Here is a 25,447-nt window from a genome sequence, read left to right as displayed (position 1 = left end):
ACTAACTGATTTCATTGTGAGGATAATTATTCACCTTTGGAGTTAGAGCAAAGTGTAAGGTGCCCAGCAGAAGGTACAACTGAAAGAACCATCTTATGTCAATAAAAAACAAACATTAACCTCTTTGTACGATTATTACTCGTGTTAACCTCTTAAAGTGAATTGCACTGAATTATATTACAGATTTTTATGTCAATAATATTGTGAAGGGTAAAAACACAAAGCTGCTACAAAAGCCTTTTAGGTTATTGAACACCTTACTAGCAATGTGACTTCTTTATCAATTCCACTAGCCGGTAGCTGTGAAACCTGTAAGAAATCAGGCTGTGGGAATATGCTCCTTGTTTTATTGAGACATCACTAAGATAGGAAAGATGACCTGAAAGACAGTTGTCATGGACCGTCTTCTCTAGGTTAAAAAAAAAGTGCCAAAGGACTAACTAAGAACACATTTTTCTTTTTTATCAAGAAAGCAAATATAACACCATAAAATTCCTCAAGTAACTAAAGACTTAAAAATACCCTCAAAACTTAGTTTAGCCCTTGAAAGCCTTTTAAGTTAAAAAAAAAACACGTTGTAGGTATTCTAACATCACTGCTTTCTTAAAGGTGCATAAAACTGAAAAATATGTATTGTTATTTTTAAAGTATTGTATTTATGGTAAAATGTTAAATATTTAATATTTGCTAAATTTTATTTCATTTGTTATTTAGTGATATTAATAAATTAAAATTGAAAACATTTCTAACTTGTTCAGAGTTTGTCATTATGCAAGTCATTGAGTGTATAATTCCTTTAAATTATTTATTGTGGAGGAACTTACTTTTATTTAAGCTGTTAATTATAGCTCTACCATGATAAAAATATAAAATGTCTTAATATAAAATAATGTTGCAATTAGCTATATATTTATTTATATGTATATTTATGCTTAATATTATAGTGTGTAAATAAATTAATTACATAATTTCATTTAGTAGCAACAACTCACAAATTGTATAAAAATCTGTAAGTGGAACAGTATACTATTCTGCTATTTAATTTGGAGACCAAATTCCCAAGCAATTAATATTTCAATTGCTGCTAAAATAAAAATGCTACAATTATCATACTTTAACACCAGTTTCAAAACACAAAATGTGTAATTAAGTATTATAGATTACCTGAAATTTCCCATGACTGCAAGATCTTATAGTGTTTTTCTAAGAACAAAGAAGTTGTTAAATATTTCTAAATGTATCTGCCTTAGCACATTTGAGTTTTTAATGAAAGTTCTGTCAGTGACTTTTTTCTCTTCCCCCTTTATATATGACTTTGGTTTTATTTTTGTTTAAAATAGATGGGAGCAAAATTAAGTTAGAAGAGGCCATTCTAGGCTTAGCAAATATTTGAAGCCAAAGCATGTAATTTATAAAGATAATTTTCCACATCAGCTATGCTTTATTAAGGGAAATTCTCATTATTTTTGAGTAATTTAAATTAAAATGGTACTTTTAGTGATTTTGAAGTTTGAATAACACTAATTTTAAGCATTTTAAGAGCAAACAAATTTTCCAAAATTTAATAAATTATATCTTGTTAAGTTTCAAACTCAGGATGTTTGGATTTGATTCCATATACTCAGAACAATGGCTCTTGTGTGGTTCTTAGTATTATAACATTTATCTTTCCATTATTTAACTGTTTCCCAAAATATATCCTTTTTCCTGAAATAAATACATCACTTTTACACACAAAGCAGGTATTAGTGTGATGATTCCTAGCATTATGCCACATTAATTTTTTCTAAGTCTACAATTATTTAGAGTTGTTTTTACTACATTGATATGGGCCATGTACAATCCCCATTTTATAGGATATGATTGCCCTATGACACAGATTTGTAAAATTTATACAAAACTCTGTATTACAGAAGTAACTTTTTCCAGTGTTTTATTATGATTTAGGATGCCAATATACAAATAGTTTAAATGTGAAATTTAAAAAATTTTTATCAAAATGATGAACACTGTAAAACTCTGCTATAAACTGACATTATAGCATGGATATAGGCACAAAGTATAAAATTTCTTCCAAAATGTAATTATTTTTATAACCATAATATTTCACAAGTAACTGAAAATATGGGTAATCTTTTTGTCCTTATCTTGTGCCTATTATTGATGGATGATATGTATCACTGGTGTAGAACTGAAATTAGCTGATTGTTTTCACTGAATTGATTAGTCATTTCAACTTTGGATAAAGACTGAAGAGCCTTGGCCTCATAAAAGACTTCAGAAAGAACTTGGTTAGAGACTATACCACAAAGGTCTACCCCACCATAATTGTTACTCAGGTCCCTTCAAAATACTGACACTTGCCCTAATTACCTAGGTAAGGACACAGAGCTGCTATCTTGACATGAAGAAAATTTTCATTTGAAACACAAAGTTATGCCAAGGAGACAGAGGAATGTTTTACTGGGAAATGTCACGTCAAGAACTTCACAGATAACTAAAGATCACCCCTGAATGTATTAATGTTCAGACCCATACTTTTTGCATTAGTGTACCTGTCAAATTTCCTCTGGTTACATACCACCATGTAGTATTATACTTATTAATATTCCCTAAACAGTTTAGGCAACTTATCACTGATATATGTTTGGGGTAAATAAAGATTGTCATTTTCTCCTCACGATGTGGCTGTTGGTGCCAAAAAAAAAAGTTTTGCAGTTGAGTTTTCATCATAAAATGTCATTTGGGGAGAGCAGAAAAGCAGACTACTGGTAACTATTAAGAGTTTATTCCATGGAATTTCTGTTCTCAAAGATGTAGTTCCCAAAGAATTGTAGAATTTTAAAATGGTAAAGGACATTAACAATCTTCTAGTCCATCTTTTTCATTTGTCAGAATAAACTGAAGCCTGAATGGTTAAATGACTTATTGAAAGTCACATAATTTGTTACCAAGACAAAGCTTCTAGAACAGCGTTGTTGTTTTTTTAGCCAGAATTCTAAAATGCAAGTTTTCCATTTTAATTGTGACATACACTGCCTCAATTTTATTTCTTTTTAAAACATGGAAATTGAACACAATGTTATGAATTAAAAACTACTAAGTTCATATTATTACTCCTTGTTTATTTTTAAGCTAGAAAATCAAATATAGAACAATTATGATGGATTTTTCAAAGGAATAGATACCACAGATTTGGGGCCCAAGTCTTCTCTGGACCGCAAAATATATGGTTTCTTCAATCCTAATTGGACAGAAAATATGTTAGTTTTTTTTTTCCAGAAAAGGAACATTTGACAATTTAAAATTTTTTCATATTGGGGTAGGAGAGAGATTTTCCCCAGATAACAAGTAAGATAAGAATAGCCATCTTATTTCAATAATCAATAAGTCAGCCAGGTACAAAGAATGAGGACTATATAACTGTTTCTCTCTTTAAATGAGAAGCTGGGGCACAAGTGGTATGGAACGGGGAAGATAAATCTTAAAAACTCAAATGACAGGTTCCTCCTGGCTACAGACTAAGACAAGACAAACCATATAACCCCAGATTGTGCAATCTATAAAGACAGAGTGATAAAGAGACTACTTACAGAGAGACAACGTGCTCTTGGACTTACAAGGGAACACCTTCCTACGAAAGGGAAAGGAAAGAACATATTTTTACCATAATATGTAGTTGCATTTGGACCTAAGGAAAGGCTATCAGAATGAATTTGTGAGCAGTTCTCCATGGTAACTTTAATGAGTCTACATTTCAGCTCTCTGTGTTCTCAACACTCTGCATCTACAGCTCAAACACACGCAGCATCTGCCAGCCATGCCCATGAATTCCTGATGTCTCAGCCGAGTGCCTCTGCCTCTGAGCTCAAAAAGCCTCTTGCTTTACAGGGGTTAACCATATCCGGAAGGCTCTGGAAGAGGTCTGCTGGGCGGCAGGACAGCTGCTGTTGATAAGAGGCCCCTTGTTGGACTGGAGACCAGGAGCTGTGGGAAACCCAGAAACAAGCCTCAGATGGGAACGGCAGCAAAGGTCTTAGCTCCCGAGTACTGGTCTAGACTAAGAGGAGAAAAAGGAGTTCCTCTCTCCTTTCCACCAACACTCACAGTTGGGAAAAGAATGGACATGTCCCCGCAAAACCCCACTCCCAAGTAAATTGCATTTCCTAGCTCATCCTCAAGTGAGAATGAGTCACTAATTAATGCAATTATGCAAGCATAATTGTAAAACCACTCTGCTGACATATAAAGATGTGTTTTACCTTTAATTACCAAGAGAGAATGAACAACTTGGAGTTTGAACACCCAACTTGAAGAAAAAAACAATTAGGAAATGATAGCCCCTCCCACCATGCACACCACTCCCAGCCCATTCTACCTAAAAATCCTTCACATTGTGTTTGTTTAAAAAATATTTTAAATTAGGCCGCAAAGAAAGAAGTTGGCATTTCTTACTCTCTTCAGAGTGGTCTGAGAAATGCTATATCAATGCATCTGAGAAAAAATAGGAAAACAAGATCTCTTTTAATTTTGTTTTTGAGTCAATACCCGAGATAATGACCAGAAGCAAAAATCCAGCGGTGCGTCAGCAAGCAGGGTGCTCGGCCCAGTCAGCTTCATCCTTCCCCCCTGAGCTGTTCTTCTGTGGGCTCCCGCCGCGGCCGCAGGCCACTAGAGCAGATAGATAATGTAGGACAGAATGACCAGGCCTATGATGGCAAAGAACATCAGGATGAAAATATCCAGCATAATGGAGTCCTTGGCCAAGGAGGCCTCTGGATTCCAGAGAAATGTGAGCTGTGAGCACGGAGGTTGCAGTCAGTGGAGAGAAATGGCTCCCTCCTCCTTCCACTGCTCAGCCCTCGTTCTTTCCCCCTCCCCCTTCCAGGGACAGAGACTAAGGGATGCTACAGCTCCATCAGCAGCTTACTTCCTCTCCTCCCCCCCACCGCCCCCCTTCAGCAAACACACACACACACACACACACACACCAGCCAACCAATCATAAAGCCCAGGAGCGGGTAACCAAGAAACTGCTCCTTTTAGACCAGGCAGAACTGAAGAGGCTCAATTTCTCCCCAGGAACTCAATCCCACCCCTTTGTATCTAAGTGGAGTCTATGATATGGATGTAGGAGATCTGATCTCTCTCCAGATGCCCTAGGAATGAAGCCTCCTGACTGCCTTTTTTCTTCCTTTTTCCTCTCCCACATTCTTGGCAAATTATCTCAGAAAAATAGTGGTTGGCGAGTTGGGTGGGCCACTGGCAAGCTGTAAGGGTCCCCGTATGGAGGGTCATGGACAAAGGTCTCGTGAGTCTCAGCTGGCATCTCTAGGGATGGAGCTAATGCTATGGGATTCCTATACTCTGCCAGATTTCGCACACATGGTGTGATTTCAATCTTCCTACAGGTCTTTTATAGATGAGGCTCGGAGATGGTCAGGAACTTCCCTAACATTTCATTGGAATTGGCAGAGACCAAGATTCAAAACCAGGCCTGCGCACTCCAGAGTCAATCTTCTTCTCTCTCCCCAGAGCGGCCCACCCTGTTCGTCTGAAATGCCCCTCAGCCCTCCCTGCACTGCTCAGGCTGTGATGCATTTTCCTCAAGTCACTCCATTTACAGTGTGGGCACCAGAGGTCTCTCCTCTTCTATTGCTTGTCTCTTTGTGGTCATTACACACATTCTTGTTCTCTTCTGTATCCTCTTCAGAGAGCTCCCCATGGTGTTATACCAGAGAGGGCTCTGAGAACGCTCAGGCCCATCCCAGTGCAGTAAGAGTATCTAGAAATGCAAATTTAAGTGGCTTCTTTTGAGGGAAAAGGGGAAGAATTGATGTTTTATTTTTTCAAGCTGGGTAGTGGGTACTCAGTTATGTCTTGTGTTGCTTTTATGACTTTTTCTGTTAATTATTTCCTATTAAATTAAAAAAAAAAAATTCCCAGTGACACCTCTAAGGCCTAGTGTCTTGGCTCCACCCCAAATAATTCTTTTGAAGGGTCTGGGGGTGAGGGCATTAGAATGCCCTCTCCTCATGCTAGGTCTCAGGAACTTAGGCCACTTCTAGAAGGGGATCTAGAAACTCCTCCCATTGGGCCCGTCCCCAGGAGGCAGAGCAGGGAGTGGAGACAGTGCTGATTACTCTCCCAGGCACACTGACTGCCCCCTCAAATTGCTCAGGTGAATGAAATCTCCTGGGGAGAAGGGGCTGCTGCTCCCAGACAAAAGGGGGCAGGGCCTCAGGAGGCAAGATTTGCCAACTCATTCCCTTCTAGAGGGAAAACATTAGGCAGCCAGCGCCTTCAAAGGGGAAGCAGGTGTCAGTATTGTCTTTAATTATCCCTCCCAGTACCGCCCCTACATTGCTCAGTCCTGCTGTCACAGGCTGTCATTCTCCTGATTGTCATTATTCCCCTGATTAGGAAAGCTCAATTCAGGCTCAGTTCGTGAAAGCCCTTTTCTTCTCCACCCTGCTACTATCCTGAAGCCAGAAAACGCCTTCATTCTGAGCCCCAGGTGGGAAATGCCCGTCTCCACAAAACAGCCGGACATGAGGCTGACTGGTGGCACCCAGCCAGGGCGGAAGGGTCTGGGTTCTTTCTCCACCACTGCCCCCTTCCCCACCCCACAGAAGAGGGGAGGCCACCTTGCCTTCTGGTTAGAGGTTAGACCAGGGCATCTGGAGCAAAGCACAGGAGACACTAAAATGAAATGTGCAAAGGGCTTGGGTACACAGCCCACCATGGCAACTGTGGGGACAGAATCCCAGAGAGCAGTTTCCAGGCTCTCGACCTCACATGGAAAGGTGCTGGCTCGGGTAGTAGATGGCCATCAGCTGTGACTAGTTGGCCATCAGCTGTTACCGGTTAGCCATTAGTCACTTCTATAACTGCTGTGGCTACGCAAGCGGAGTTGGTTTGTTGGTTGGTTGGCAGGCAGAGGAGTGGATGGTAGATTGCAGCTAGCAAGGGCAGTCAGCAAGCGGATTGCTAGTTAGCAAGGGGTTGGTTGGTTGGCAGAGAAGCGGACGGCGGATGGTGTGGATCCTGCGTCCTGTGTCTCCAACCCAGCTGCCAGCGGACTGTAGTGGTGTGACTCCCCTACCCATGGCTCTGTTGGTATTTCTTTTTGGCCTCACCATATCCTGCGTTCTTGTGTGGGGAGCGGGAGCAGAGACCCCGCGTGAAAGCAAGGTAGCACGACATGAGCCTGAGCACCACACAGGGTTCCTAAGACCCCCAAAGCACCGCCTTCTGGGTTTCAGTAAATCCCATCTGTAAGACGGACATCACAGTATACTCCTCTCACAGGGCTGTTAACAAGATCAAAGAAAACAACGTGGTAACGATCACATTCCTAAGGCGTTGTGAAGACTGCTTTGGGTTGCCAGACCACCAACCAGACAGCTCCATCCCATCTAAGCCACTGCACTATCCCAGTCTCTCCATCATTCTCATTCCTCACATACATGCCATGCTCCTACGTGCAGGGCTAAAACTGCCTCCCAGCTAAGCTCATTCATTATTTCAACAAATATTTATTGAGTAGTTGAGCCTGTCCCTGGGGGCTTAGAGATGAATTAGACCCGTTACCTGCCCTGTGAGTGCACTGGCAAGTGGGGAGACAGGTGCATCGTGAAGGAAGTCAGGCAGTAAGAGAATAGGGGAGCTCAGGGAAGCTCAGGGAATATGGGAGTCTCACCGCTGGGCGGAGGGATATAGCCAGGAGCAGACTGGTGGGGAATTCTCGACAAGCAGGAAGTAAGTGCCAAGGCAAATTGCTGCTCCAGGCTGACAGTTTCCAAACTGGTTATTCTCTCCCCGAAGGATGGCAGGGCTTCCAGGAGGGCGACAGGCCAATGTCCCCAAACAGATGGGACACACACACAGCAGCACCTCAGAGCCAGAGAGAAAACCAAGTCCGCAGGTAAAAATTATACTTTTATTTGCGTCACCAGAAAGATTCACTTGTGGTCCAAGTTAAATGTTCAGAATCATAACAGGCCAGAAAGATTTGATCCCAAGCACAAGCCCACGAGGGAGGGGACCAAACAGACCAAGAGACAACCACCCCATATAAAAAGATGAATGACTGCTTCACACACACAGATGAAATGTTTGGACAGAGGCAAATTTCACATGGTCATTTGTTTCTTTTTAAATACAGGTTTGTGGGGTGGTATATATTTTTTTCCAGCTATTAAAAAAAAAGGCCCAAAAGTGCGTATGTGAGGGGGGAAAAAGGCAAAAATTAAGCAATAGTTTTCCCTGGAGGGACATGAAGAAAACAGAAAGCATTGTTGAGAGAATTCACTTTTCTCACCATTGGGCTTCTTGCATTTTATTATTGGTCCACTAATGTTATATTCACATTCTAGCTCTGCTGTATCTTCTCTCCACGGATTAGATTGGCTAAAAGACCTCTGTGAACTGTAAGAAAAGACCAGGGACTCGGCCCTGTTCTCAGGTTCTGTGCTCTTCTAGGAAATAGAGGTTCTGGAGAGGAACAAGGACTCCCAGAAGCCCCTGGGTCCCTCAGCACCAGTGTGATAGTCCCTCCTCTCTGTGGAGGTAAGAAAAGGTCCCCTATTTTTAGGACGGGAGGAGCAGAGGGCCCTGCAGCAGGATTCCAGTGGCTGGCTTGCCTTATTTTGGAAGGAAAATCAAGCGGAGTGAAAAGGCTCTTTCTTGCTTCTCAGGCCCTCCTCCCATCCTCTCACCACCCTCCCAACTGCAGGTCGTCCAACGGGATGTGTCTCTGACCTTTGGCCCCAGAATCAATGTTGTGCTTTGAGATCAAGAGGAAGCAGAAGGGACCAACGCCTGCCTCCAAGGCTCCCCAAGTTGCTCCCTCATCCCCCAATATGAGATCCTCCACCTGCACTCAGATTGGCTGGGGCCAAGCAGGAAAAGGGACTGGAAAAGGCAGTGGCTCCTCCCCCACAGCCATGTTCCTCAGCTCTCTGATTAGGGCTAAATATTCCCAATTGAACTCACAAGCAGTGAGGACTTGATTGCTGACTTCCCCACCACCACCCGCCTTGTACCGTGACAAGGATGCAAAGATGTCAACTGTGGGGCCGGAGTTGACTCAAGGTAAAGATGGGAGGGGGTGACCCAGAAGGTGATGAGAAAGGCCAGAGATGAATAAAGCCAGGCAAGGATTGTCACAGCCCCCAATGAGGGACAGAAAGGACTTGGAGATAGCACCGTCTTTCCCTTCCTTATCCCGGGGTCTGTGCTTCCAGTTTTGTAGCCCTGGCACCCTCTCCCAATGCTTCAAGGGGGCGTTAGGTAAGCAAGGGGAAGGCCTAGTGGAAGAGTCCCCAGAATGAGGCATCCATAGCGTGAATGTCATGGGGTCCGTTGGCCCCTACTGTGCAGCCCAGGACAGAAATGCGGGAAGAGAATATGACTGGAGCCATGAAGGCTTCCCCCCACCCCTACCCCAGCAGGCTATAGCATCAGCCGCCACCAATCCTCCGGACACTGCAAAACGGGGTGGGTGGCCTTCCTCTATTTGGGGATAGAAGGAAATGAGGAATTTTCACTCCAAAGAAAACATAAGGAACGTCTTTCCCCCAGGGCCCTCCCCTCTCACTGTGGGTTTTGAAGAAAGTATCAGAGGAAGACAGCTCTGCACACCCTCACGTAAGCCTAGAGACTCCAGCAGGCCGCACATTGCCCCTTCTCTCACACTCATGCTCACACTAGCCTGTCACAGACACCTACACACATACATGCTCCGTCCCCCACACGCTAAGTTCTGGAGATAGAGGCTGTGGCTTTGTACAATTCTGGTCCACTCGGCGGCGGGCCAGGAGGAGGCCACAGAAAACCAGAGACATCTTCCCATGAGGAACTGGGAGGAGTGGCCCACCCAGCTCAGCTCTCGGGGGCTGGGCCTCGAAGGCCAAGAGGCCTGAGGCTTCCTAGCCCCACCTTTCAGGACCACGGCTTCCAGCCAAGGAGGCAAGCCAGGGTCCCAGGGGGTTGGGGGTGGGAGTGAGGAAAAAGGGCTGCAGGAGAGAACACCATGTCCCCTTCCTTCCTGCAGCTGTCCCTAAACGTCAGAAAGGCCAGAACTTGACCCAAGCCACACTCTTCCTGGGGAGCTTCTCGTCCATACTGGGTCTGTGTGTACAGGAGAGCAGAATCACAGTGCAAGAAGGAACATGTGTGAGGAGGATGAATGAACCCCAACGCGGGAACTTTACCCTCCTTTGTTGTCCTTGAGAGGGGGAGAGGTTGGTGAGGGGGCCCTCAGAGGGCCAGCAGCCCCACCTTTGAGAAGCAGAGGCAAAGCCCTCTCTGTGGTACCTACACCATCCCAGGACAAGGGCGGTGGGGTCCTACTCCCAGGAATGTATGGAGCCCCTCCCCTGGGAGTCGTGGGGCTCACCCAGGAATGTTTGGGTATGTGAGGAGGTGGGTGGGAGAATCTGAGGGGGCCGAAAAGAGAGAAGGCAGAGGCCTGGGAACTGACGGGTCTCCCATTCCAGACCAGCCTCACAGGCCTCAGCTTCCCCTGAGAGGTCCACACCTGTTCCATCCAGAGAGAAAACCAAGAAGTTGGTCAAGAGGAAAACCTGCCAGAGGAAGGAGCCTGCGAAAGTGGCAGACCAAGGCTTCAGTTGGCAAAAGAAGCTGGAGGAGGGTGGGAATAAACAAGCTGTCGCAGATTTAAAAAAACAAAGACACTGACGGGTGGACAGGTCACGCCCAGGACGGATGCGATGCTGTGGAATGCACTGAAGACTGGTGGGGCAGGTGGCGCCCCGTGGGCTCAGATGGCCTCGACATAGTTGGCCGGCAGCATCCCCGTGTCACCGGTGCGCTCCACGGTCCCATACATCCAGCCGTCGTCGATCTGCTGCACGTTCACGATGGTGTCCCCATCCTGGAAGGAGACCTCGTCCTCATCGGCAGCGCTGTAGTCGTAGACGGCACGGTACCGCTTCTGCAGGGGTGGGGACACAGTCAGCTCCGGGCCCAGCTCCCCCAGGGCCTAAGCCTTTCTTCCTCACTCTCTGGGATCCGGGAACAGAGCCCGTGTGAGCCGTGAGCCAGGATCTGGGAGATAAGGAAGGGCTGGGCTCTGCCACAAACTTTCTCACCTCTGTGTCTCACTTTCTGGGAGCGATCACCCTTTTCCACCGTACGTGGCATGTACTCAGGGGCAGGCACAAGACAGGGACCGAGGTCACAATAGTTCTGCCTCGACTCTCAGAACAGGAAAGCAGTAAGGCCAACGGACACGATGCCAGTTAGTGTTTAAAAATATGGCATGCCCTGTACACGATTATCTGTACTCTTGTAAGCACCAGTCTTTCTCTTTTTTTTTTTTTTTGAAGGTGTAATAAATCTGGTTTCGCTCCCGAGTTCAGGACAAAGACCTATTCTTGGGAGAAAACTTTCCAGGTGACACAAGATTTCTATCAGGTCCTACCTTCCGACTCAGCCAAAGTCTCATGCTTAAGCTCTAGGAAATAGCCAGTAAAAGCACATGAAACCCATCTGTGCTCGCAGATGACAATAGGAGCTGGGGTCAAAAGTCAGGGAAAACCAGGCTTCCTGGGTGGCATTTCTAAGAAGAGCCTATGAATTATGTCCTTCCCTAGACCCACCCACCTCTGGCCATTCCAGACCTCAGGGCTATAACCTTCCATCTCCCACCTCTCCACTCTGCCCTTGGTTACTCACCCCGCCCCCGCCTGGGGCGCTGCGCTGTATGGAGACTGGGGCTGCAGGCTCCTTGTAGCCACCATAGGACGGGGCCGCCTGCTGCTGCTGGGGCTGCTGGTAAACTGGAAGAGGGGAGGAGACAGGTCTCAGAAACTGTCTTGCCAAACCCAGCCCCTGCCAGAGCCCCCTCCCTTCCTCCATAAGCCCTTATGTATTTCCACCCCCCATACCCCTGCTCAATCCCCACTTCTCAAGGCTGTGTGTGTGCACACTTGTAGGTGCTGTGTATTCCACAGCAGAGGCTGTGTCTCCCCCCATCACAGGCCCCGTGCTCATGCCCTCAGGGGGGATGGGACCTGAGGATGTGTGTGAGTGTGTACATGAGGCTTCTCCCCATCCTGAAGCCGGCCTAGCTTCAGGTCCTCTACCCCACAGGCCTCATGCTCACCTGGGGCGCTGGTCGGGATGTGGTGAGGCTGTTGCGGCTCCTGGGGCCGCCGGTAGCTGCTGCTGTCCTGGGAATCTCTGCGCTCAGGCTCCATGCCCTCGCCCCCGCTGGGGCCCATGCGGCTCTTCTCAAACTCCTCGTGGTATTTTATCTGCAGGGGTAAAAAGTGCTGGGTAAAGGATCCACAGTAAACCAACCAAAGCTCCCTCCTGTTGTCACTCAAGATCCTGTTATGAGAGAGGCTCCCCGAGGGCTCCAGGTAGAGAGAGCCCGGTTTTTGTGGGGGCACAACCAGCATGTGCCCATAGACAAGCTAGTAAACCTTGCCGGGCCTCAGTTTCCACCCTCTCTAAAATGGGATGTCAGTGTCTACTCCAGGTGTAGTTGAAGGATGCGATGGAAAAGGGTAAACGGAGGATGGATGGATGGATGGATGGATGGGTGGGTGGAAAAGGGCCAGGTAAACGAAAGCACCGTACAAATATGAGTAGTCATTTTTATGTTCATGTGGCGGGGCAGGGGGCGGCCCTGCCTCCACCCTGGTCAAGAACAGCAATAGCAGTAACTCTGTTCATAGGTGTCAGGCGCTAAACTAGATATTCCACATCACGACCCATTTGACCTTGTCAGCGTCTACGAGGGGGTGTATTACAGTCCCCATTTAACAGACGAGAAGGAAACTAAGGCAGACAGGCAAAGCGAGTTGCCCAAGATCACGCAAATTCCAGAGTCTGTATTCTTCATCAGTAGGTGATTCTGCCTGTTGTGGATGGCAGCAGCTAAGGCCAGGGCCCAGCCTGTGGGGACAAGAAGTGCCAGGACCTCCTTGAGGGCGGGTCATCTTGAAGATGGGTTCCTCCTCTAGTCAGGTTCCAAAAATGGGTTTAAAAAAGGCCCAGAGAAGTGACACTCCCCAGGCACTCGGGAAGAGCTGGCTGAATTGAACATGCCAATACCCTGGAGACCTTCCAGACCTGAGTTTCTTAAAACCTGGCCTTCAGACTATCTGCTTCCCACCCACCTGAGCTGCTTGTTAGAATACAGGTTCCAGAACCTTCCACAGAATCTACAAAATCGGGGCTGGGGTTCTGAACTATGAAGCTTTTAAAAGCTCTCCAGGTAAGTCTGAAGCAGGTTCAAGTTTGAGAACCAGTGACCTAAAGCAGAGGTCGGCAAACTATGGTTCAATGACCCATACAGCCTGCTTGCTCAAGGTCCATGAGCTAAAAGTAATTCCTACATATTTTAATACTGGGGGGGTGGGGGGAATCAATAGGAATAATATTTTATGACACATGAAATTTCTTAAGAAATTCAAATTTCAGTGTTCAGAAATAAAGTTTTATTGGAACACAGCTACACCCACTCATTTCCCTATTATCTATGGCTGCTTTCATGCTATCACTGCAGAACTGAGTAGCTAGCTGCGACAGAGGCCATGAGGCCCACAAAAGCTGAAAATATTTCCTCTGGCCCTTTACAGAAAAAGTTTGCTGATCCCTGCTTTCCCAAATACCTGCGTACTCCTGTTGGTAAACTGTTTTAGCACAATCCTCCCAAATTAGGTCTATTTTATAAATGATTTACAAGTACTACTTTACAAATATGGAATGTATATTGTAAACTTACACCAAAAAATATGAATGAAAAAAGTATGAGATGGAAAAGACCCAGAGCCAGGAGTTCTAAGGTTTTCCCCCTGTCCTCTCAGTGGCACATGGCCCATACCCCACCTTGAAGACCCCTGATGGGGTCCATTCACTTTTCAGAGAGGAAACTGGTGGGGATGAGAGCAACCAAGGAAATGTGCTAGGCCCATGGTTTGAGTGTTCCGGGAGTGCTGGGTTGGCCTGGGGGTTGGGGAGGAAGTAGGACAGAGAGTGACAGAAAAGCTCCCCCTCACCCCCAGAGGAAACTCAGAAAGCAGGACAATGAGAAAAATTGGTCCTGTCCTAGGCAGCCCAGGCCCTGAATCCTCTCCAGGCCTTGGACCACTTGACTGGAAGCTGGTTCCCCGGTTCAGCAGGACCCTGCCCTGTTTTCTCCCAGTGAAAAATGGGGGGAAGGAGGAGGGACAGGGTAAGGAGCAGGGCAAAGCCTGCTCTGTCTCCTGGAGGAAAAGGAACTGTGACTGTGCCCTGGAACCTCTGGGGAGGCCTGACAGGAGCTGTCCAGCCCAGGCAGCCCCCTTTTGCCATCCACTCCCACATTTTCTGTTGCCTTTTCTCCCCCTCCTGGGCATCTGCTTTGCAGGGAGGGCAAGAGTTAACTCTTTGGCCAGGCACTGTTTACATTTAGTAGCTGAGCCAAAGGTCTGAGGGTGTGGCCAACTGGGAACACCTGCGTCCTCCTGTCCTCCTGCTGACTTAATGCGGGTTACCTGGGTACCCACTGCAGCCTGGGATGGGAGGACAGGCGGGGCAGCAGCAAAGCCCAGGATGGGTCGGTCTAGAGGCAGAGAGAGCCTCACTTAGGGGTTCGGGTCTAGACCAGCCCCCTTCTCTCCCTGCTCCTTCCCTTCATGCCCAATCAGGAAGCAACACCCAAACGGCAAAATAGACTGAGCCTATCCCAGCCAGCCCTGGCCAGACTGAAAACTCATCGGATCTCCCAACTCCCACTCGGAAGGGCCCCCCAGGAGGGAAGTTTTCAAGACACAGGGCCAGTGGCCTGCACTCAGATTCCTAAGGCAAGGGCAAAAGGTGAGTTTCCCCCAGACTCACTACCTCAGTGACCTCTGTCCAGGGGCGGCTGGGGGTTGGGGAGACAAGGAGAGGAGACACCCCTCCTGTGGCCTCTAGGCTCACAAGGCAAATGTCCTTCCAACTTTGGTCCTGGGGGTGGGAAAGTGCAGCTTCCCATGTTTACTTTCTATTAATGAAGAGGCCTGACCAGGAACTGGAGACCAGGGGAGGGAAAGTGCATATGTGGAGGTGGACAGAGCCTGGGGGTGGGGGAGGAGCCTGCATGGACCCTAGAAAGTGACAGGAGGTGGGTCAGGGGGACAGGTATCCCTGATGCTAGGGGCCCAGCTATGCTGGGCATAACCCCCTTCTGTGGGTGTGACCACCTGCATTAGTGGAGGAGTAACAGAGAACCCTGGGGTACGGGATGTGTCTGGTCCCAGCCAAGGCCTGGAGCTGTCCCCTGTCAGCGTCCCACAGATGTAGTCCTTCATCGCAGATGCAGTGTCCCCGAGATATCATGAGTCCTTCACTTACTCATGTGACCTTGGGCGAGTCCCTTCCTCACTAGGCCTGTTTTCTCATCTGTAAATGATGCCTTGCTACCATCTGCTCCCAGGTGGTCCTGAGGCTCCCGACCAGCTCTAGGAACCTAACCAAACTCTAGAGCTGAAAGCAAGTTTGGACACGTGTGTGTTTCACAAGTGGCTGGTGGAATTGACCTTGCTCCTTAAAAAGCCACTACATGTGGACAAATGTTTATAAAATTAGGGCCAGCTGACCTAGGTGGATGGCATAGCGCCAGTCTGAACAGGAAAGAACCGTCTCCCCACTGATACAGGTACCACCTATTGCTATTAACAGTAATAACCTTCACATTTGCTCAGCTCTTCACATTAAGTTCACAGAGGCTCTCACATATTAATCTCCCTTGGCCCTGAAGACAATCACCCCGAAGAATAAGTCGGACAGATACACCCACTTTACAGGAAAGGTCCAGAAGTGAAACGACTTCCCAAGGCAGAGCTTTCATTATTCAGTAAGGGCTGAGGCTGTGACACAAGGACAAAGTCACAGCCCTTCCTGAGGGCAGGCATGGAGCAGGGTGACCACATACCCAAGTCTGCCACTAGTCCTGGTTCATGCCTTCTGTTCTGGAATAAATACACATAGCACCCCTTTCCCTCTCAAAGGGATGCTAACCATAAGTCACCCTAACTTGGAGAGGAGAGGATGGCAGGCATGTGAACTCAGGAGAGGCAGCACAGAGCAGAGAAAGGGCTGAGCAGGCTGAGGCTGCCAGTCCCTTCTGCCTGGGCCCACCTGGATAAAATGTCAGTACTCTCAACTTCCTCGTCCTCCCTTCCCCAGCAAAAGAGGAAACTGGGTTATTATTTTGCTGACTCACCTAATGGTTTGAGAAGCAAATAGGCACATTAAAGGGTGTTAGCACATCTGAAAAGGGGAGAAACATTTTCCAGACTCTAAGGGCTTGGCTGATCCCTGCTCCAAGCTCAGCAAAGTTCTGATCTCCTAAAAGCCCTGAATGGGGCTCATAATAAGCCCAGAAATGTCAGCAGATCCCCAGCTTAGGAACTGTCCTGGGGCCCCATGGAAGGACGCCACGCGCTAATGGTGCTCATGACATCCAGGTTCACGTGGGTTGAGGGGTCCAGGCCTAAGGACCCCCCACACACATCCAGGCCCCTGCTGGCCAGACGTGCAGGGTCACTAGTTGAGGGTCCATTCCAAAGCTAAAGAAAATACACTTTCTCTGCTAGCTGATGTTCTCTTTTTTTCTGAAACCCCTGCTCTCCTGATTGTGGTGAAAAACAAAGGTCTGACTCCACACATTGCTCTCACATGATTCCACATCACAGCTAACGATGGAACATCAGGCTGTGAATGGAATAATCAACTCATGAGCCAGGGTCTCTTTTTATAACGTCTCCCACTTGCTGAGGCCTCTTTTGTTCTCTTATAGGCTTTATTCATTTGCTTTTCTCAGCCAGCCCAAGAAAAATGTATCATCATCATCCCCGTTTTACAGATGGGGAAACCAAGGCTCTAGAGATGGTTAAGAAGTAGATAAGTCAGAATCCAGTTCTAACACTATATCTTTAGTTCTCAGCCAACATATAATACTGCTCCCTATTAGAGACTAAAAATATTTTGTTTTTTAAACAAATGGAATCTGTGCTCAATCTCAGAGAAATGCGAGTTAAAACCACAATGAAATACCACTACACAATCAAAATGGTTAAGACAAACAATCTAAGGATGTAGAGCAATGGAAACTCTCATTACTGCTGGCGGGTGGGTAAATCCATACAGCTGCTTGGAAAATTGTTTTGGTATTATCGGGTAAGGTGGAAGGAATGTATACTCTAAAACCCAGCAATTCCATCCACACTAATGCTACGAAATATGTACAAAGATGTCCATATACATGGAAACAATCCAAATATCTATCTACACCAGAATAAAATGTGGTATAAGAACAAAATGGAATACTATACAGCAATGAAAAAGGATGAACTACAGCTACATACAAACATGTAGATGAATCTTTAAACCCTATGTTGCCCAAAGGAAGCAAGATATAAAACAACACATGCTACGTGTACAAAACCAGTTAAAACTATAGTGTTTAGAAATACATAGTTATAGATTAAAATTATAAAGAATAACATAGTTTCAAAAATTAAGCTACAAGGTTGCTCAACAAACCGGCCTCCTTGTTATTTGACTCGGGGGCTGGAATTTTGTTTGACTTCACTATTTACTACTGATTAGGCCCAGACTCTACGGACTGAAGTTAACCTAAGGAATATAAGGAATATAAGCCGCTAATTATTTTTGACTGATAGAAATGCAAAGGATTTCTTTCTGCCTGTGGCAAGGATATCTCCAAAGTTTATGGCTTTATGGTCTTGTAGGGTATTAACCAGTTGTGCATCCAGCACGTTCACGGACGAGGCATCACCTCTGCCTGTCATAGCCTCCATCCTCCAACTGGTTCCTCATAATTAAGTTAAATATATGCTAGATGTTCACAATGTGAGACATGTTTTTAACACTTTGCAAACTCTATTTTGGCAGGGATGCAGTAACGTGCTGTTTCTTGACTTGCGTGGTGTTTCTTGACACGCACAAGAGTTTACTGTATGGGTTACTGTGTGATATGTTTCACAGAAAAAGTTAAAAGGCACAAAATTATACACAGAAAATCAATGTATTAGTAAATATATAGGTAAATAAAAACATAGCTTCTCTACTGGCAGGCAGTGGCTCCCACAAAGGGGCCGCAGCAATTAAAGTTTCCCATCCTTTATAGCCATTAGAGCTCATCAAAAGCCAGGATTCCAGAAAGATAAACTTTAGCCCATAGCAGCGGCCATGGCCTCTCAAACCTTAAAATGCCTTTAATGAGACATAATTACTCACCAGAAATGTATAACTTACTAGTATCTTGCCTCAAAATTTTCCACACATTCTCCATACTAGATAATGGCCCAACTTTTCAACTAAACTTTACTCCATGTCCCTGCTTTAGCCACAATGTAGAAAGCAAACAGGTCCTTCCTTTCAAGTAATAATAATGGACAGTATTTATCAAATACTGCCAAGCACATGACATTTTCCTCACAACCACCTTTCAACATAGGGTTTATGGTCTCCAGTTTTACAGATGAGGAAAACGAGGTTTAGCGAGGCCTTCCTAGCCCTTGCATGATAGAAGATGGGATTCTGCTCTCACTGGCTCTTCCCACCTCACCATCTTGCCTCTCCGCAGGATAGATGACAGACTGCACACATATAAAGCATTTAAATACCACCTAAGGAGACCAGACACTAGTTTCTAAAATGCTCTTGCTGGTAAACCCTCGTCTGCGGCATATTCCTCCAGGGAAGCAAATCTTCATCTCTTTACAAGATGGCATGACCTATGGAAACAGCTAGGAGTCAGAGATATACTATTTTGGATACAAAATAAAAGGAATGGCTCTAAACACCATCTTTCCCAAAACTCTTCTGGAGGTGGGACAAGTTAACAATGGCTCTAAGCATGGTTTAAAGTTCCCTTGGAGTTGTGGGATGTGGCCAGGACTGGCACCCTCTGACTTAGGGCTTGGTGAAGCTTTTTCAGACTCTTAGGTGATGGTTCTCAAACTTCAGTAAGCACCACACTAACCTAGGGAATGTGTTTAAAATACTGGTTCCTGGGCCACACTCTCAGCGATGCTGATTTAGACAGCCCAGGGAGGGAGCCTACAAGTCTGCATTTTCAATAAAACTTCCCCAGTGATTCTCTAGTTGTCGGGAGGCCCACATCTGACATACTCTAATTGTAGTCATTAAAACCAAGTCTTCCAGCTTTGTGGTCACACCTCATAGGTCCCAGCTAAAGCTGCAAAAGCAGAACCAGGTCAGGTTCAAGTCACCTCCCCCACCTCAGAGCAGAGGACAATCAGCTAATTGCAGCCCTGTGGTTAATGATAAGATGGTTATCTCCTTAGGTGTGGATGTCTTTGGCCACATAAGCTCTGTTACCAGGACTCCTCAGACAGTAAGTAACATCCAATAACTGGGGTGTGGGGTGGGGTGGGGGGAGAAGAACAGGTGCCATAGGCTGGGTATGTGGAGTATTCTGGAAGTCTTCCAGAAAGGGAGGCAGGAATGGCTGGGCTTGCTTTTCTCCCCCCACCCCCACACCCACAGGCTGGAAGCAATGAGTGAATGTATTGGGGTGGTAGATGGGGAGCAAGCATCAATGGTAAAAGACAAGAATCTTCATAATGAAAAGCCACAGAGGTTGGAGAGTCAAGTTTCCAGCTTTGTGAGCCATTCCAGCTTTCCCCCATTACCCAAGGCTTCCTTCAGCCTTCTTTCTCCTTGTGGTGAGCTCCAGGACACAGACCTTCTTTCCCTCTTCTTTACCTTTGGCCGGGTCCTGGCTTATAAAGAAGCAACTGAGACAGGCTGTTTTGTTTTGTTTTGTGTTTGGTGGGGGTGGTGTTGTTGTCCTGGAAGGCATGCCCTCCCAGCCCAAGGGAAGACCTCCATTTCCTCAAGCCACGAATTTCAAACTGCAGGTCAACAACCCAGTTGTGAAACCCATCCAGTTACGTCTGCAACCAGCATCTTTACCAAATAAAATAGAAGAGAAATATCTGAGTGCCCTCTAGTAGCAAGGACTCTTCCACTAAAGTTTCAATTCTGTTTTCTCTCTAAATAAGCAGGCCTGTCTGGTGGGTCACAATGTGAAAGGTATTTCATGTTGTGGGTTGCAGTCAAAGTTTGAAAGCCGTAGTCTTGGGTATGGTTGGTTCTTCCGGCTTGGGCCCTGGCTTCTGAAAGCCCCCTGACCACTGTGGAAGCCCACTCGAAGCACAGCCCGGGTGACCTCTAGAAGGGGCGTCCTGCCAAGGAGGTCAGGTAGAGGGATGGATGCCTAGGGGTGGGTGCCGGTTGGGCTACCTGAGATCCAGGCCCTCCACAGCCTCTATCCCCAGTCCCTCAGCAGAGCAACACTGGGCAATTTGCTGACCCCTTCCCATTCCAGACAGGAAGACAACTACTTGCCTAATCCTTCATTTGTAGGACCTCCCAGCCCAGCTGGCTAGGTACTCCCTGCAGCTCTGTGCCCCAAGACCCTGTGCACGGGTCTGTAGCCCATGTGCCATGCTATGGCTCACAGTGGCACCCCACCCCCACATGCCCAAAGCGCTCTAGGCAGCCTCCCCATAAGGCCAGAACCACACAGGCTGCTGGTCTACGGCTCGGCCAAGCAGAAAACTGAGGCCTGTACCCTGGCCACAGGTCCCATGGGGCCCATTGACCCACCGCCCACTCTCCACACCAACTACACCAGACACTGCTGACCATCCTGGGCCCAGACCGGGAGGTGTGGGGCCAGCAGGCAAAGCCGGCTAGGGTTTTTACACAGGAAGGAAGAGCAAGCCAAGGTGGGGGAGGAAGCTGAGGGAGGGCGGAAATGACTGCAATGTCAGCACCCAAAGGCAGACATGGGGGAGGCTGGCCCCTCCCCCCCCGCCACCCAGTTTTGACCTTTGTGCTCAGACAAAACACCTAGCCTAGACCCCAACACCCACCATGGTCAGAAAAAAACCCCACAAAATTTCAAAGAAAGTGGGGGGTGATTGAGCATAGAGGCCCTCCCTGCCACACCCCCCCAAAGTACAGTCCTTTGAAAGCAAAAATGCTACGTGGGAAGAGGGTAGCAAAGGGAGAGTCTGGGGTGCACAGAACCCCAAAATCTTGCCTCTGCTCAATCAGCCATCAGCCAGGCCCACCCAGGTGCCTCATTCATGTCAGCCAGACTGGCAGGGAGGGAACAAGAAGGAAGGGCAGCAGGTTGGTGTGGGTACCATGGGGACCAGGGATCTTACATTACTGATCTGGTCCTGGGTCTTCTTGATTCTCTGGAGTTCGGGTGTGTCTGCCACCACGCTGAAGCCTTTGCCCTTGTTCTTCTCAAACTCTTCCTTATAGCGCACCTGGAGAACCAAGGGGGGGACAGACTAGAGTCAAGCCAGGGAGAGCAGAGAGGGCCCCAGCCTGTGCCCACCTGAGGCAGCAACCAGCCAGGAGAGAGATCCTGACCAGAAATCCCCCTGTAGTGATATCCACCCCCACCCCCAAATTCAAAGTAGAAGACTTAACCAAAAAGTGTTAGACTAATAATGATAATCTATTAACACGTATTCAGTGCATTGAGTACCAAGTGCTTTACACCAACCATCTCATTTCACTCTTACCATATACTATTATTACCTCCATTTTGCAGATAAGGAAACTGAGCTGTAGCAAATGTCTGGAGTCACCAAGATACAGTCTTGTCTGCCTGGCCTCATCTGCCTGCCCCCTGACCCTTCATTGCCAGCCCATCCTGCCTGAAAGCTATAGGAAGAAGGTTCTTTCCAGAGCTCCAAATCCTGCCTCAGCCCTCACCCTAGCCAGGATATGGCCCTACTCACCGAGAGTTTTTAAGCTACCAGCTGAATGAGGGCTGTGCCAAGGGACAAAGTTGGTGCCTGGCAAGGAGGGTGGGGAGACAGCCACTCGGAGACTTAATCAATGGGCCTCTGACAGGCCCCAGCAGCTTCCTGGAACCTACCAGACCAGCTTCTGAGGTCAACACCACAGGAAGGGACAAAACTGGTGGGGGTCTGACAACACTTCAGAACAGGGTTCCAAGCTCTGGGGAAGAACCCTACCTGCTCTCCCTCTTCTGAGAATTCCATGGAAAATCGAGTACTAGAGGGACTCAAGTCAGACAGCAGAAAGGACTTCCCAAACACTAAAGGAATTGAAATATGAGGATAATCTTGTTCCCCACCACCCCAGGAGGTTTAATGAACAGAATGGAAGGGAAATGCCCATGGGACAGAGAACTGTTCCTTGGCTTCCAGAGACTTGACTGTCCACCGCAGCAGCCAGCTGTTCCGAACCCCACCAGCTGCCTGGATTTCCTCCAGGGGGGCTGCACTGTCCTGGAAGCAGGTCAGCCCAGGACATGAGGCCCAGGACCTTGGGAGTTTCCAGGATGACAAACCCAGGCAGCTCCCAGGCATGGATGGAATCATCCAGCCATAGTACTAAACTGCACTATGACCCAACCGACAACACAGGTGGACTGCCAGGGCCCCACCTGTCAGTTCCTCTGCACACCTTGGGGTCCTTGTTTGTCCCCTGGAGCCCCAGCTCACCCATCCATGGGCTTCATCCTACAAGGTTCCAGAACCTCCTTTGTTCCGGACTAAAAACAAAGGCCTGGACATGCTAGTTCCCATCAGACTGGAAGTTAACACAATGAACACAGGTACAAACCCACCCCAGGGGCCCAGAACTGCCCAGCCGCGCGGCCCATCCATGGTGACTCTTAGTGCTGGGGGTGGGGGGAACGCTCTGGGAAAGGGGCATCAGGCAGGTAAGGCACTTAAGAGTCAGAAAAATGTAGCTTCAGATACAGAAACCCCAAATCCAAGGCCTTCAGCCTTGGTTTCCTCACTTGTAAAAGGGCTGTCGTAGGAATCATTGGGAGGGGACTTCCTATCGCCAAGCATGGGCGAAGAGCCAGAGGGAGCTAACAGTAACACAGGCTCAGCCTCCCAACTGCTAAATGATCTTGGGCAAATGACTTCATCTCTTGGGCCTCAGTTTACAAGTCTGTAAAACAGGGATCATAAAACCACCCTTTCCAATCAATGGTACAGATTACAGACAGTGGCTCTAAAGCAGCCATCACAGCATGGAACACGCGACAGGGTTCAGCCGTACTGATAAGGGTAGTTGTGAAAGTGCTTTGTCAACGATAAAGTGCTGAACAAATGCCAGTCCCCACTCCTTCCTCTACTTCCTGGCCTGGCAAGGGTCAGGCCCCTAATCCAGGGGAATAATTACCATGGCAACCCTGTGATGACATCAGTGGGTTCCCAGGCTCAGGAATTACCTCTCCCTCCCTGCCCGGGAAGGATAATTCATTTCATTTCTGGCACAGGGACCCAAAGAGGGCGGGTGTGAGGTAGAGTGAAGACCAAGAAAAGACACATAACACCACTTTGCTGTGTGTCCCTAGGCAAGTCAGTCCTCCCCCCTGCCAGGTCCCCTGAGAGGGACTGGCTAGCTGATCTCTAAAAACACTCCCAGCTCTGGAGTTTGTGACCATTTTTAAGCAGCTGCAGGCCCTGACTGGAGAATCGAGGTGGGGAAGGTTCTGAGAGGCTGTTTGGTACTGGAGTGGGTGACAGGTAAAAAGTGGGGAGTGAGGTATGTGGGAGGGACCTGACTGGAGTCCGTCCATCAGGGCTCATTACCCAATCAGGAATGTCTGCCTTCATCTGGGATGTGGGATCTCTGAGGAGGAAAAGGTCCTGCCCAAGGTCACTTGACCCAGTTGTTGGTAGGGCAAGGCTGCAACTCAGTGCTGTGGCTGAATGACTCTATGCCTGGGAGGCGCCTGGGCCTCTCACCCTGGAAACTCCCAAGGCCGGGCCAGGACTGATGCCTGAGGCTCCTCAAGCCCAAACAACCACCGCTCATGAAACTCTACTTTTTAGATGTAGATTTAATTAAATATTCTCCCATTATCACTTATCCCAGCAAAATAGTAGGTACAAATAAATGTTTGTTGGGGAAATGATGAATGAATCAAATGCAGACACAAAACCTCCAAACAAACAGGCAGCACAATTTGGAAAATAACTGCCTTGCTGACCCAACAAGAGGAAAGATCATGACTTTAGAAATGTATTGAAAAAAAATACAATACCAACAAGTTTCACTTATTATGTGCCTACTGTATGCCGAGCCCACATACACTATAACCCACCCACTTCTAACAACAACAACAAATCAGGTTTGAAATTTAGACACACAGATGGGGAGGAGAGCGCATGACAAAGGGCAGTGCTGGAAGCAATCGTCAGGTTTCTGTCTGCTTCCCCTTCATCATGCCCAACTTCCATTTCCTTCCCTTTCCTCTCCAGGAGAATAGTAATAGCAAACATTTACTGAGTGCTGACTCCATGCCAGGAACTGTTCTAAATGTCTGACGTAGCTAACCTCACAACCTTTAGAGAGAGGTATTCCCATTTTACAGATGAAGGCACTCAGGCTCAGAGAGTTTAAATAACTTGCCCAAGGTCACATAGCTAACCGGGCAGATCCCGGATTCCACCTTTGGCCAGCCAACACAGGCTCAGTCACACAGGGCAGGTATGCCGTCTGCAGGTCACAGGATCCAAGATAAGAGAGCAGGAACCTTCCCCCAGGGCAGGCATGGGGCTCTCCTGTCCCATGTGATAAGTCCTAAGTTGTACTGGGATCGCACAACACGTGAAGGCACGTGACAATGAGGGGGCAAATGAAAGAGACATTCTCCTCACACTTCTGCCTGGGCTCAGGGGGCTGCACAGACACCCCCAGCTCAGCCCCACTCCAAAGATGCTGCCTGTGCTCAGTGTGGGGTGCGGGGTGGGAGTGGGGGGTGCTGGGGCCCTGCTGCCAGTTCCCTGCCTCAGCCAGGCCTGGGCAGGACCACCCAGAGGGTCATTTCTGGTCAGCTCTGTGGTTACCTCCCCCGCAGAGGAGGCTCCAGGTGTCCCAGACACCCAAAGTACCACTTTGGGAACCAATCTGGAGATGGAAAAACAAATAAAATTGAAATAGCACAGGCAGCTTCCCAGAGACCAAGTAGGGCTGAGATACACCGATGCAGGCTAGGAAGGGGCCCTGGAAAGAGACCAGCTGACACCCTGGTGGGGAGGGGCAGGGTAGGCAGAGGAGGCTTCCACTTCCCTTCCTGCCAGCCACAGGCGGCTACAGCCAGCCCTACCCCCCCACGGCGGCCACAGCAACCAGACCTGTCACCATCCAGGCCAGACCAGCTCAGCTCTTCCAAGCCTCAGAACAGGCCCAGCCCCCAACCTCTAGGCAACTGGGGTTTTGCTGTCCCCATTTTACCAGACTTTAAAAAATAAAGCCATGAAAGGCAAGTGGCCAGGCTCAGACCACACAGCTGGGGGAGGTGGAGGGGAGACAGAGCCAGGCTGCAAAGAGAGCAGGTCCTGTCTCCATGCTCTGCCTCCCTCCACCCCCCGCCCCT

The 25,447-nt window shown here is 47.8% G+C and overlaps 1 protein-coding gene and 1 long non-coding RNA gene across 2 annotated transcripts in view; both read right to left on the bottom strand.

Moving 5' to 3' along the window:
• Positions 1–4,961, bottom strand: LOC109451980 (uncharacterized). The gene is made up of 2 exons (XR_002138070.3): positions 4,562–4,961; positions 1–3,987 (listed from the first exon to the last, which is right to left on the bottom strand). It is a non-coding gene; the product is annotated as an uncharacterized LOC109451980 (long non-coding RNA).
• Positions 4,962–7,923: 2,962 nt separating this feature from the next.
• Positions 7,924–25,447, bottom strand: part of LASP1 (LIM and SH3 protein 1) — a 35,916-nt gene continuing 18,392 nt past the window's right edge. Inside the window, exons 4-7 of the mRNA XM_019740622.3 lie at positions 21,231–21,338; positions 12,134–12,284; positions 11,704–11,807; positions 7,924–10,960 (exon numbers count right to left, since the gene is read on the bottom strand). Of these exons, the coding sequence (XP_019596181.1) occupies positions 10,787–10,960; positions 11,704–11,807; positions 12,134–12,284; positions 21,231–21,338 (537 nt within the window). The 3' untranslated portion in view covers positions 7,924–10,786. The remainder of the gene's footprint in view (positions 10,961–11,703; positions 11,808–12,133; positions 12,285–21,230; positions 21,339–25,447) is intronic.

Source organism: Rhinolophus sinicus, chromosome 12 (assembly GCF_057876585.1).
Source record: "Rhinolophus sinicus isolate RSI-liver-muscle chromosome 12, RSI-T2T, whole genome shotgun sequence".
NCBI classification, from domain to species: Eukaryota; Metazoa; Chordata; class Mammalia; order Chiroptera; family Rhinolophidae; genus Rhinolophus; species Rhinolophus sinicus.
Note: the sequence above shows the minus strand (reverse complement) of the source record. Positions and strands in the feature narration are given on the sequence as shown.